The following is a 13545-nucleotide window of genomic DNA, read 5'->3' on the forward strand; positions in this document are numbered from 1 at the left end:
CCTGCACTTAGATATAAGGTTCGTTGCCTTGGGTATTATTATATATTCCTATTGGGTATTCACTCATAATTTAAATCTACAAGTGTATATAAATATTTAACTTTTTCAAAATTAAATAATCTGGATATAACAATTACAATTATCTTCATAATTTTCAATTGCTTATTGTATCTGAATCCAGAAATGTCCTACTCTTTATTCAAATATTTTCAGGGATGTTGATACATTTCTCAAGCAATGGCAGCACAACGTAACAAGGTTTACTAGTAATTAATTTCTGTGTACTGCGAATTACAATTTCAGCCAACATTGTACAAGATTGAATTATTTTATTGTATAGTATTAATGTGAACAATTGAAACTTACCATCGAAATAATACATATGTTATATCATTTATTTGTATCAATTAATTTTTTAGAATATGTTCGTAAATATGTGGTATATGTTCGGAAACCGAGGAAATGTGCGAATGACTATAAAAGCTGGAATCATATGTGTCATATTAATGTCTATGGTACATTTGGATTTAGTATTAGGGAGTCCGATGAATTCAAAATATTTTCTTGTTAAATTGGATTTCAACGACCGTGTCTCAAATGCGGGGTTTATGTTTGAGGACACAACTACTTTTGGAAATTGTGCTTTGTATTGTGTATATTTCGATACTTGTCAAACTTTCTTTCACAATGCAGCGAATCTACAATGTAAGCTTTCTTCTGATGTGTTAACAGATTCAAACGTCTTAGTATCTTCCATTGGAATGAAATATTACGTTTTAAATTCAGGTAAGGTTATAAAATGTTAGTTAACGATGATAATTGTGAAGAGGATATTTTTCGTTGGTACATGTATTCATATCCATTTTCTGTGGTGTGGATATAACAGTTTGTTTAACCATGAAACTTAAAATAGTGTAAGCTTTACCGAATGGAAAAGAAGTTACATTTATTAAATGCAAAATATAAAAAATAAGTAATTTTATCAAAAATTTCAAAACATTAAATATTAAAGATTTGCGACCTCAACAATGCATTATGACATATAAACCACATTTCCTTACATGATGCATTTTATAAAAAAAGCAGAAATTGACGAGGCATGTACGGCTCACAAGATTACAGTAGAAAAAAAAAGAATAGATAATAGAGGTCGAAAAACAAATTTCAATGCTAATGGAGGAACAAGAGATTAATTTGTCTATGTTCTCCAATAAATAAATCAGGGCATCGCTTTAAACACTAATAACCTCCATTCCTTCGTATTAATTTGTAAGGTAATTGACACAAAACAAATCCAAGAAAAAGGGTTTAGTCAAATGCTTGTAAAATAATGACAGCTTCAATAAATCAGTGACTTTTATCATGCATAATATCTTCCTAAATTAATATATTTGAATGAATCATTATTCTTGGAAAATTAAAATAAAATTCAAAACAATATGGCCGTAGGAACAAAAATAACATTTTCAAAATCAGATTCTTGCAATCAATTTACAAACAAATGGCTCATTGCATTATTCATGTTTGTAAAGTTCGAATTAAGTTCATATGCTCATTATAACAATTGCAGTATCTATTTATAGATTTTGTAACACTAATTGTTGTTAAGTTCAAATTAAGTTCATATGTTGATAAATCAATTAGTATTTTGTTAAATATTTTGCTCAACTAATTTTTTGCGTGTTCCTTTCCTTCTGTGCATGTGCGGCTAATGACAGTCGTTCAGTCAAATTGGAATATTTATCAGACAGGCCCGCGAAATGGTTCTGCGAAGTTAAAAGTGAAATTAGCTTTAAAATTTATTTAAAATTAAAATGTGCAATTCATAAATACAGTATCTGGATTCGGTACGCTAATTTATTTTAAAAAAATGGTCAACCATTTACCTTCCGTAGTCGCCGACGCAGTAAAATTTTGTTCTTTTTACTTATAATTTTCTACATTTTATTCGGGAAATAACACATGACACGCAGTTTCAATTTTCGATACAGTTTTTTCGAACATCACTAAGTTATAAGTTTTTGGCCAATCGGGATACAGATTGCAATCAGGTGACTTACGTTTCAACAGAAGAGCGTCTTTAAGGTAAAAGGGTAAAAAGCGAAACCATACCGACTGCGTCGGAAAAGAGTAACAATTCATTTACTACAGAGTTGTTCTTAAATTATGACAACTAAACGTGTATGAATGTAATCAAATAAGTTATAAGTTTTTGGCCAATCGAGATACAGATTGCAATCAGGTGATTTGCGTTTCAACAGAAGAGCGCCTTTAAGGTAAAAGGGTAAAAAGCGAAACCATACCGACTGCGTCGGAAAAGAGTAACAATTTATTTATTACAGTGTTGTACTTCAATCATGACGTGTATGAATGTAATCAAATAAAACAAAACCAAAAACCAGTTTATATAAATGTATGGTTCTTTAATAGAATAGTAAATGATAGTGTGAGCAATATCACAAAATAAGGACTGCCAAAGGGCAGTGATATAGACCACAAAAATTGATATTGCCCGAGACGTAAGCGATGCCTAATATCAGTTTTCAGGTCCATATCGCAACCCATGGTTCTTCAATGCAATGAACAGAAACCAAAGATATTGATATGGACCATGAAAACTGGTATTGCATTACGCACACCACCATTTACTAAGTATGATTTAACCGAACCATTGTTTATTTAGTATTTTTTTGTTTAATTATTGTCTGGTATTGAATAAAAAGATATTAAAGTTCAGATCTATATTTTCCTTCACCTTAAGTTTTGTATTTTTTGTGAAAAAAATATCCGACCTCAACGTAAAGTTTCCGTATGCAAGAATTAACGTTCACAATAATGCCAGTACAATTTGTTTTAATTAATTAATGTATAATTAAACATGCACATCAACAAATATTTGAACACCATTTTTTAGAATCACCTGCATTTAAATTCTGTCAATAATTTTATCTGTATTTCCGTCTACACAAGGGAACAGAAATTCAACGTTACCAAATCTGGTTTTATCGATTTTTTTCAACTATCAAAGTAATTTTTAAATGTGTTCCAGCAATCGAATGTCCAAGCAACCCAATGATTTACGGGGCTAATGTTACATCAACCTATTCAGTATATGGGGATACGTTAACCTACCAATGTGCCCCTGGATTCGAGTCTACATCGAGCAGTTTATCCATTTCATGCCAGAAAGATGGTACATGGTCCATACCGTCTGCTCCTTGTACTAGTGAGTGTTTATACATGTAATATAATCAAGATATCATTGATGACATGCAAATACAGATTTCTGGACGAAAAACATTGAGTAATACACGCAATAATGTAATTTAAATTGTCTGTTTGTAATACTACAGGATCATTTTTTTTTTTGTTTTACAAAAAAAGCTTATGCAGAACTTCCTCGTTTATTCATCTATATTAAAAAAAACATTAAGCTTGCTTTTAAATATATTCGTGACATTTTTCCTTACTAAAGTTACATCTTATGCAGAACAAAATAGCACATCTTGAAAATAATTGAAATGACGTCCACGTTATTCCACATTCTGTCGGTTGAAATCAATATGTTTTACATGTACAATATACTTTTATTTGTTCTATTTTTTTTCAAATTCAAATATAACAGACTACCAACGTAACAGCTATAGTAATATCTTATTCTATTAAGCGTTTGATTCAATATGCCTAACTAAAGACATTGATTTGTATAATTTCGATAGATAACTGAACATTGCTTCGTAAGCCTTTGAAGGCTAGCCGATGATTTTGCATATAATTTGAATTTGTATGATGACATTGCATATCGGGTTGCACTTTAAAATTATTTATATCTGAAACGATACTGATTAAGAGGCTTTCCATGTTAAAATAAGGCAGATCCTATGATATGGTTAGCACATGGTACATTTTATCCCACTAAAATTTTTGTTCCAATGTAATGTTTATATCATATGAATGTCAAATAGTAAGAAGGATAACGATTTTAAAGCTCCCTAACAACGCATCAAAACCATGATAAAGAGTTATATCCCTGTTACAATAAATCTTGGATGCTTTCTAAGTAATTTTGTTCTCTTTAACCGTTGTAGTTAATCTAACTTTTGAGAAAGGATGCATTTGTGATATGAAATGGATTAAATTTTTTTAAAACAAAATTTGTCATGTGCATGTTTTTTTTTTTTTGCGTGGGCTAACTCCTTCTTAATATGTTTAAAAGTCAGATCACTTTGTCCTGTGACGTCTGACAAAGTTGAAATACATTAAAATATGGTGAATCGTAAATTATAAATGTAACTGTATTAATAGTTGTAAAAACCCAGCATAAATTTATTTTTAAGCGATGACCAATCCTAGAAGGAATAAAAATCTTTGTTTTGCTGTGTCTAGAAACAAACGGAACATCTATTCATATAAATTGCGGGAGAAATTTTCAACAGTGCATTTCAACTAAATTTGACCTATCAATATCTTAAAAAGACAAAATTTACTAACACTTTTACAGTTATTTCTTGATGTTATGAGGTATACAAACTTAATAACGCAATAAAATCTGCATTTTTTTTCTTCATGTGCCACACCTTATTCACATTTTGTCTGATTATATTAAAGACTTTCTTTAAAGGAGACATGAGACAAAAAAACCATTTTATGAACGTTTATATTTATAAAAAAAACTATACTATGTTAAGATACGAGTACAACAAACGTCTTCTTGTCAGGTTAGCGCTAAATAAAGTTAAAATGATTTATTAGTGTTTTAACGACGGCCTAATTAATACGCATAAATGCAAACCGGAAGTAACGCTCAATTACCATATATGGAAATGGTACGTCATTGGTTTTCAATCTCCATTTAGGTACATTAAAAATGCATAAAAAAAATAATAAATCTTCCAAAATGGGTTGTATATATGATACAGAGTGATCTACTGATCTGTGTATGAGTGTAGAAGGTAAGAAGTCTTAAGTTCTTCTCGTTTTCTGTCAGCTTTTCATTTTCGTTGGACATTCATCCCTGCGTGCCGAATACACAACTATTTGGCACACTATTTTTAGGACTTGAACTGGAGAGTACAACTAAAATAGTGACGCTCTGTGTATCGGTCTTTCTTTACCGCTGGGTTATATGAATAAAGAAACCCGGTAGACTTAATTATGACTTAGAGATAACGTGGGCGGCCTTTTTTATCTTTATATGGTTAGCGACCGATGACACTGGTGTCGACCGATTTCATATTTAATTGAAATATAATTGAATTTCTTTTGTCTTACGGATTTGGAAATAAAACAATTTACATGGAGAAATTGACAGAATACACAGTATATAATAGGTGACAATAGGTGAGTTTAATCGAGCTATTCTGGTAGGGACAACATGTTTGTACAGGTTAGTTAAAATTATTAATTTTAGCAAAAACATATTTAGAGGACGGGTCAGCACGAAACCCTCATTAGTTATCTAATAAAATGATCAAAAACTAATACAAAATTAACATGTTTATCATCATGAACTCGTGGATCGTTATGGTGTATCAATTTGCACCATGAAAATTGATTTATTCAACGGGTCATAGTTTTCCTTTCCTTGCTTGTCTACCCCGGACTTGACTTTTTATGAGCAACTCGGCGGGTGTTTCTAGAAAAACAGAGTACGCTTACCCTACCGATGCACCTGGTCAATGCTCCCACTTTTTAGTGAAGTCTGAGTTGCTCATTTGTTTTTGTTACTTTGTATGTATGATTTTAGTTACTTTATGTTCTTTGTTGTGTATGTCTGTTTTCCATGTCTGGTCTTTGTCCCTGGATTATACTTTTGTGATTACCGCTATAACCTTAGTTTCCTTGATTACACTTTCGTATTATCTTTCGTACTTGCAGGGACTTTATATCACACTCCCTGGTACTGGTCCACTTGTCAGGAATAACGTTCCGTAAAAAAGGGTGAAATCAATGTTTTCATTGAAGATCGAGATCGGAACAGTTTAAATCTTAGAATATGAATTTAATTTACTTCATGTAAAAAAGGTCTACCTTACATGACAGAACATAATGAAGTTCAAACAGAGGTAGTGTTGTCTCACTGTTGATAGTCTTGCCTTCATTTATGTAAAAGTTTAATATTTCAGACATTGTTTATCATTTTCTTCTCGATGTGGTTTAAATTGATACAACTGTAAGTGTATATTTTGTGGCAAACCAAAACTTTCAATATTTTCACTCTCAGTTGTAGAAATCATGTAAAAAAATGCAGAAGCCCCACGCAAATCAACCACTCCATTTATAAATTGAAAACCAATGACGTAGCATGGTCACGTGATCACATGGCTAATTAAAATTCGTATGGCTTGGGTCATCATCGATTTTGAATCAGAATGACCACAAGGGACGTTTTAGTTATATATATTAGGTGCAATAAATCAAATAAAAAAAAACATTTTGTGTCATGTCGCCTTTAAGTACTAGAATTACTAAAAATATACCTGTATCTCTTTAGAATGTGCAGCATACAGTTCCTCGTTTGACAGAATACCGGGGAAGTATTTTATCCTGCCGTACCCATGGATGACGTGGGAGCCGACGTTAACTGGACAAACAAGTTATGTTACAGCTGATCATTGTAAAAACAAATGCGTTGGACGGACAGACTTTACATGTGTTGCGGTTTATACGAGACCGGGAGAGTGCAGATTTATGTGGAATAGAGTTGAAGAAAACATTCCTACCTTTTCACCTTATCGTACTGACAGCACGGCCTATGATGAATACATTCGTTTATGCGTTTGAGTAGTATATTCATTACGTAGAAAACTTGTTTGTCATTATATGCCTTAATATAGCTTTGTAAGAATCATGCAAAATTTGTAAAAAATGTGACAAACCCGAAAAAAGGCTACATATTTTTTTGGTAATTAAGTTGTTTAGTGGGTCTATATTATGAAATGTGTAATTATTCTTTCCAATCTTTCTGCTCTTGTGAGATAACCATCATTGAAAATACAATATATTCTATTGTATTTTGGTATCATTTACAGACTTATCTCCCTTAATTTTGAAATCTACAGTGCAACCTATATAATTTTTATCTCCTAAGAACACGAGTTATATAAAAACCCGAATGTTAATTTCTGTTTACTATGGCAATTTAAACAAAATATCAATAGTAAAAATATGTAGGCTTTTCAGCCATGAATCACATATTGCATGATTCTTAGCTATAGTGCTACTTAAGATCATATTGACAAAATTTACCTTATCTTCTTTTCAGAACCGTTGTTATCGTTCTCTGTAAGGAAACTTTTTAACAAGTTCTAATATGTATTCCGCAAGTGAGTATGAGACACTGGAAACTCTAATCGTATATTCTGATCGTACTAAAATATGTGTCAATTAAACCTTATTGCTGCAGTTGTTGTACGGCTACTGATTGAAGAATTGGGTTTGAGAATTTCCAAAAGGAAATAAGTTCAAAATACAAAAAAAGTTAAAATACATTGAATTGGTGTAAATGGAAGGTTTATGCCATTCAAATCAAGAAGCCAGTGACGCAGTGTAGATTTAATTATGTGCAAATTCTCTGATTTAGGTTACACAATTTATAACACTTATAACAGTTTGAAAACGATTGTAGGCATATAATTTAAAGTGTCGTTAGAGTAAGATATTTTACTAGGTGTCAGTAATTTCTTTGATTTACAGTTTCCCAGTTTTTAATGGTTGCTCATTTACTTTTGTTACTTGTATGTATTATTTTGAATATCTTATTGTCTTTAATGTTTGTGTCTGTTTTCCATGTCTGGTCTTTGTCCCTGAATTATTATTTTGATTTCCATTAAAATCTTGGTTCCCTTAATTACGTTAAATCTCTTTGTGGATAGATAGAAAGACAATAACACCCAAACCATAGATGAAGCAAAGTCGATTCACTTTGAACTGATGCCAAACGACTTTTTCAGCATGACTTCCTTTCGAGTAACAAGGTTTAAGCTGAGGCTTTTGTCATAGGAGTATAGCAAAATATCAGATTCTAAGCGTAATAAAGGTTTCAGCGAACTCATGCTTGAATTGGTTATCATATTTGTGTTTGTTCGTTTTCGTTTTATTATTATTATTATTGCTGTTGCTGTTGTAATTAATGTTATCATTATTATTATTATTATTATTATTATTATTATTATAATCACTAAGGTCTTTCCCCGTAAGGGGGAGGGTGTCTTACTGTAATTCTTTTGATTATTATTATTTTTCTTCCTTAAATTATAAAAAATAATTTGGAAAGATAAGTATGCGACATATTGTTACGAAACTTTAGTCTACAGTTCTGAATCACTAGGGTTATGCGTTACGAATTTGCGTGGAAATGACATGTTCACAGGCTTTGAGTTATATCATCAAACACTGATTTGTCGTTCTGGTGTCAATAGGAAAAGCCGTTACAGATATAGACATTCTGAAAAGTGCACAATGTTTGTCTTTTACTTGGCCAACAAAAATGGTCCATTGTTCAATGCGATCAAACTGTTCCTTGTATGAGTTATCTGAAACCAGTTTCCGTCAATTGTTTTTATTTCGAAAACCATCGGGTTAGAAACATAAGACTTCCAACATTCATCGTAGGTGACATATGATGTTTTCAAAAATGTAACACTGAATGACCTACGTTGAATTTAGCCGGTGACCTTGGAACTTGTAACCCTAACTCTTCGAAAACCGAAATAGATAGAAGCAAACATGAAATGGGAAAATACTCGTCTTATCAAGATCTACAATCATTGTATTGATCGCAAATCACTACAACTAATAATAAGTGAGTTATTGCCTTTAAATTCATTTTTTTCTTAAAGTACAGAGCAAAAACCATATGAGATAGAAGGGTAATGTAGAGAGAAAGTTGTGCAGAATAAGAAACTACAAGAAAACTATACACAGCAAAATGTGCCACATATGATAATCGTATGGTGCTCGATTCATATGATAATCGTATGGTAATCATATGAAAATCATATGATATTTGTCATGTGGTAGTCATATGATTATCATATGATTATCATATGATACTATGGGCCTGAAAACATATGATAATCATATGTTTGTTAAAAACGTGATTATCATATGATAACCATGCGATTATCATGTTAACTGAATCATATGATTATCATATGGTGCTCGATTCATATGATAATCATATGATGCAATCCATATGATTCTAATGTGTGGCACATTTGTCTGTGTCGGCTTTTATTCAGTTTTTTCAACGATGCAGGAGTTATTTCCGTAAAATTGATATTTTAGTGTTATTTTTTCCATAGCAACGGTCAATTTTTGGAATTTTGGAATTAAAAGTACCTAGCAACCGCATTTATTCTTGTTTAGTATACAAATGTATAAATTGCTTCTTACAGATACCAAGGTCAAAGGTCAAGGTCATTCGATAACTCTTACTACTCCCATTTGATTTTTCAGCCTTTTACACATGCGACCTGTTGTAATTTTAACTGTATCTGCATTCGAAGAAACTCAAAACCTCTATGATAGCAGGTACTATATAATGAATTACTATTTTGATGCATTTGTGACTTAAGTTAATCTATTAACTCCCTTAGAATGTTACCACTCTTTTTGAAAACAAGGTTTTCTACCATCTTTAAAAAGAATAATTTTAATGAAATTGACTTACTGAAATGTTTAACTAAGAAAAATGTTACAAAAGGGATTGTTCCTTGAAATTCTAGAAGTAGTTTGTGACTTTTTCAATTTTACTGCACTTCATATTTTATGATGTATGGAATATACAAATAGTAGTGTCAGTATCAGCTGCTAGGTTTTACAACAACTTCGATTTGGTAAAGACTTATGATTTGAATGTGCTTTCACTTCCATTTGACCATCGGTGATTATAGTGGGATTACCAACAGGCAGTATCATTGTAGGGTCACCTTCTACAATCATCATCAAGTTCCTATATGGCCACAAACAAAGTTTTCTAAAACTTAATAACATCATCAAGGAAATGGACAACAGCTGCAGGAAAATACCTTCGCAATCGTTTGTGAACGATTGTATTTTAATTATTATTATATAATAAATTAAGAATAAATGCACTTATTCCTTATCAACAGACTACTTTATGAAAATCTTCGGTTTGTTTTACAAAAATATGATTATGTTCAAAATGTTATCCTTATTTGATCTTGTAATACACGAAAGAAGAAATATATATATATATATATATATATATATATATATATATATATATATATATATATATATATATATATATATATATGTACATGTTGGAATGTACATGTAAAAATGTTATATTATTTTATATGTAGATAGCTGGCAGGGAAAATTACTGCATGTAGTACACCATGAGTGTATGATGCAAAGGAATTTTCAGAAAATTGGTAAAAAATGACAATTATTTAAAATTACGCAGCAGAAATATATCTCTAGTCATACTTTAACTTTGAATGTGCCTTTTCTTAAACAGGGAACAACAAGACTTTGCTGTGCCTATTCTATTACATTTATATATTAATAAAATAAATCAACTGAATTTTACGGAAGCGTATTAGGGCTACGTTTTTAAATGTCGACATAAATGTAGGAAATTCCAACTTTAATGTCGATAATTCCAACATTAAAGTCGACATTTAAGAAAAAATGGCCCTAATACGCTTCCATAGAATTTAGAGCGTTTTTTTCAAAGATACAAAAATAAATGCTGATTTAAAAGTTACCGATATATATATGGTCGTTCCCTCCGCGGGACTCGAACTTGTACCGCTGTGACATCTATGGCAACACCGCCTGCACAAAGTCCAGCGCCCTATACCACTTGGCCAGCTAGGCTATATATAAATATAGCTTTCGCTGGCCACGTCATTCCTCCTCGTAGGATTAATCTAGGGATGTAACTTAGTACACGATGTGTGGTAGTACGGGACAGTTCATTTAGATGTTATTATGTAGGATAGAGGATCAAATTAATGATGCATGTCACAACAAATCAGTATTATACAACGTCTCAGAATGTGACGACTCTATATGCTACACAGTTCCATCGGATCAAATTGATACAGGGAAGATATATAAACGTATAGAAAGGTCTGAAAATTCCCAAACGATGTTAGAACTGTCAAATTTGCGATGCAAATTTTTGGTCGTTCCCTCCGCAGGAATCGAACTCGTACTGCTGTGACATCCATGGCAAACCATCTGCACCAAGTCCAGCGCCCTTGACCACTCGACTATATAAAAAATATAGCTTTCGCTGGCCGGGTCATTCCTCCTTGTAGGATTAATCTAGGGCTGTAACTTAGTACACGATATAATGATTCAGTCAGATTTTGGACATACAAATGTAGGTCTAGTAAGTCATAATTTCATGTACCCTGGTAATATAATGGCAGGTACAACTGTTTTAACAGTAAATCAGGGTTGAAATAAAGAAGTAAATATAGGAGAGTATTACATGTATAGATTTAAAGTAAAATATATACATATACAATCACTCCTGGTTTATTTCTGATGCACTTTCATACCTCAATCTGCATATAAAATCAATACAGGTTTACTTTTGGTATACCACTGAAGCCCAGTAAGCATACAAATTTTGTCTCTGTTTATTTTTGATGCACTTGTATACCTATAAAACCATTCCCTGTGCACTTTTGTTCACCTTTACACTCAAGTCAGCAAAGTTAGCATATAAATCTCTCCCTGTGCATTTTTATACCAAAGTCAGCATAATGAGTATTTTTTTGTGCACCTTTATACCCCAGTCAGCATATAAAAATTGTGCCTGTGTATTTCTCATGCTCTTTTACATCCCAATTAGCATAGAAACTCACACCTTGAGTATTTATGATACACTTTTATAAATCAGTTACCATAAAAATGACCCCTTGTGTATTTCTGATACACTTTTATACCTCAGTCAGCATAGATAATCCCTCTATGTGTATTTCTGATACACTTTTATACATCAGTCAGCATAGAGAATCCCTCTATGTGTATTTCTGATACACTTTTATACCTCAGTCAGCATATAGAATCCCTCTATTTGAATTTCTTATACACTTTTATACCTCAGTCAGCATAGAGAATCCTTCTATTTGAATTTCTGATACACTTTTATACCTCAGTCAGCATAGAGAATCCCTCTATTTGAATTTCTGATGCAATTTTATACTACCTTTTGTATATAATTTCCTTCCACATGTATTCTACATGTAATTCTATACTCTCCTTTCGGTATAATTCCATCCTCATTCATTCAACATGCGATTTTATTCTTTCTGTGTGTTACAATTCCATCTTTTTTCATTCAACAAGCAATGTTATACCCTATTTTGTTTATAACTTCAATCCTCAAAAGCTCTTTCAGCAATTTTATGCTCTCTTTAGCATTCTACATTTAATTTTATAATCCCTCTTGTATATAATTTTTATCCACATGTATTTTTCATGTAGTTCTATACTCTCTTTTTGGTATAATTCCACCCTCATTCATTCAACTTGCAATTTTATACTATCTTTTGCTTATAATTTAATCCTCAAACATTCTTCAAGCAATCTTTCACTCTTTTGCATATAATTTCCATTCTGATGCAATCTAGATGTATTTTTATACCCCCTAAATTCCATCTTCTCGCATTAAACAAGCTATTTTATACTCTAATTTGCATTCAACATGCAATTTTATACTCTCCTTTGCTTATAATTTCAATCCTCAACATTCTTCAAGCAGTTTTTCTATCTGGTATTTCACTTCGTGCTTGACTAGGTTTTTATAAGCAGTAGGCTGAATGCAAAACTGTATTTAGTAACATTCATTTAATAATGATTTCTAAATTGTGACAACTTCAAAGACGCTTACCCTACCGGTGCACCTGGTCCATGTTCCCAATTTTTAGTGGATTCCGAGTTGTTTATTATTTTTTTATTTCCTTGTACGTAATATTCTTTTTTTTTTGTGATAATTAGATTGTCATTAGATGGTGACCAAATTTATAAATGTATTTCAAAGTCCTCACTTTGGTGGTTGTCAGACCATAAGCAAAAACTTTGCTCTACGTCTATTTAAGACCGTTTTACTTCAGATCAAGTCACAAACGGAGTTGCCGCTGAATTTAACTATTTCATATCTACTAACTACATGTATTCTCAAACCATCAACATTACTGAATAAATGATATTCACATTAAGGGTCAAGTTTATGATTCGAAAGGATTCCCTTGTTAATGCAGAGAATCTGAGTAATAGAAGATGGATGAAGTCCTCATAACAGTATTTTATGCGTAATAAAGCCATAGCTTAAAACCACTGGGAGCCTGATTTCAGCTTGACAGGAAGTCACGGCTTTCGGAGCTTCTCATACAAAGTTCGGTAGTTTCGTATCTTCCTGACTAAAAGGTATATATCAAATGGTTTTCAATAATTAGTTAAATTCAGCATTTTTTTTTCGTTTCCGACAGTAATAAGAGCAAGAAAGTATACAGATCTCACTAATTAACGACATGAAGGGTCAAGAAGCGTATAAAA

The 13545-nt window shown here is 31.8% G+C and overlaps 1 protein-coding gene across 1 annotated transcript; it reads left to right on the forward strand.

Annotated features, from left to right (window-relative positions):
- The first annotated feature begins 608 nt into the window (after window positions 1–608).
- On the forward strand, window positions 609–7843 carry LOC148597992 (uncharacterized). Its single transcript, XM_088562138.1, has 3 exons — window positions 609–786; window positions 3050–3226; window positions 6494–7843. Exons 1-3 carry the CDS (start codon window positions 609–611, stop codon window positions 6781–6783), a joined length of 645 nt encoding a protein of 214 aa, XP_088418264.1. The 3' UTR covers window positions 6784–7843.
- Window positions 7844–13545: the final 5702 nt, after the last annotated feature.

The sequence above is a fragment of the Perna viridis genome, chromosome 14 (genome assembly GCF_037379345.1).
Source record: "Perna viridis isolate PV_CMFRI_1.1 ecotype Kerala chromosome 14, ASM3737934v1, whole genome shotgun sequence".
NCBI lineage: Eukaryota > Metazoa > Mollusca > Bivalvia > Mytilida > Mytilidae > Perna > Perna viridis.

Excerpts from the sequence above, each read along its gene's own strand:
- LOC148597992 (XM_088562138.1), top strand. The coding sequence starts at position 609 with ATGTTTGAGGACACAACTACTTTTGGAAATTGTGCTTTGTATTGTGTA. Across the intron at positions 787-3,049 it reads ATATTACGTTTTAAATTCAG|CAATCGAATGTCCAAGCAAC; the intron begins GTAAGGTTATAA and ends AATGTGTTCCAG. Across the intron at positions 3,227-6,493 it reads ACCGTCTGCTCCTTGTACTA|AATGTGCAGCATACAGTTCC; the intron begins GTGAGTGTTTAT and ends GTATCTCTTTAG.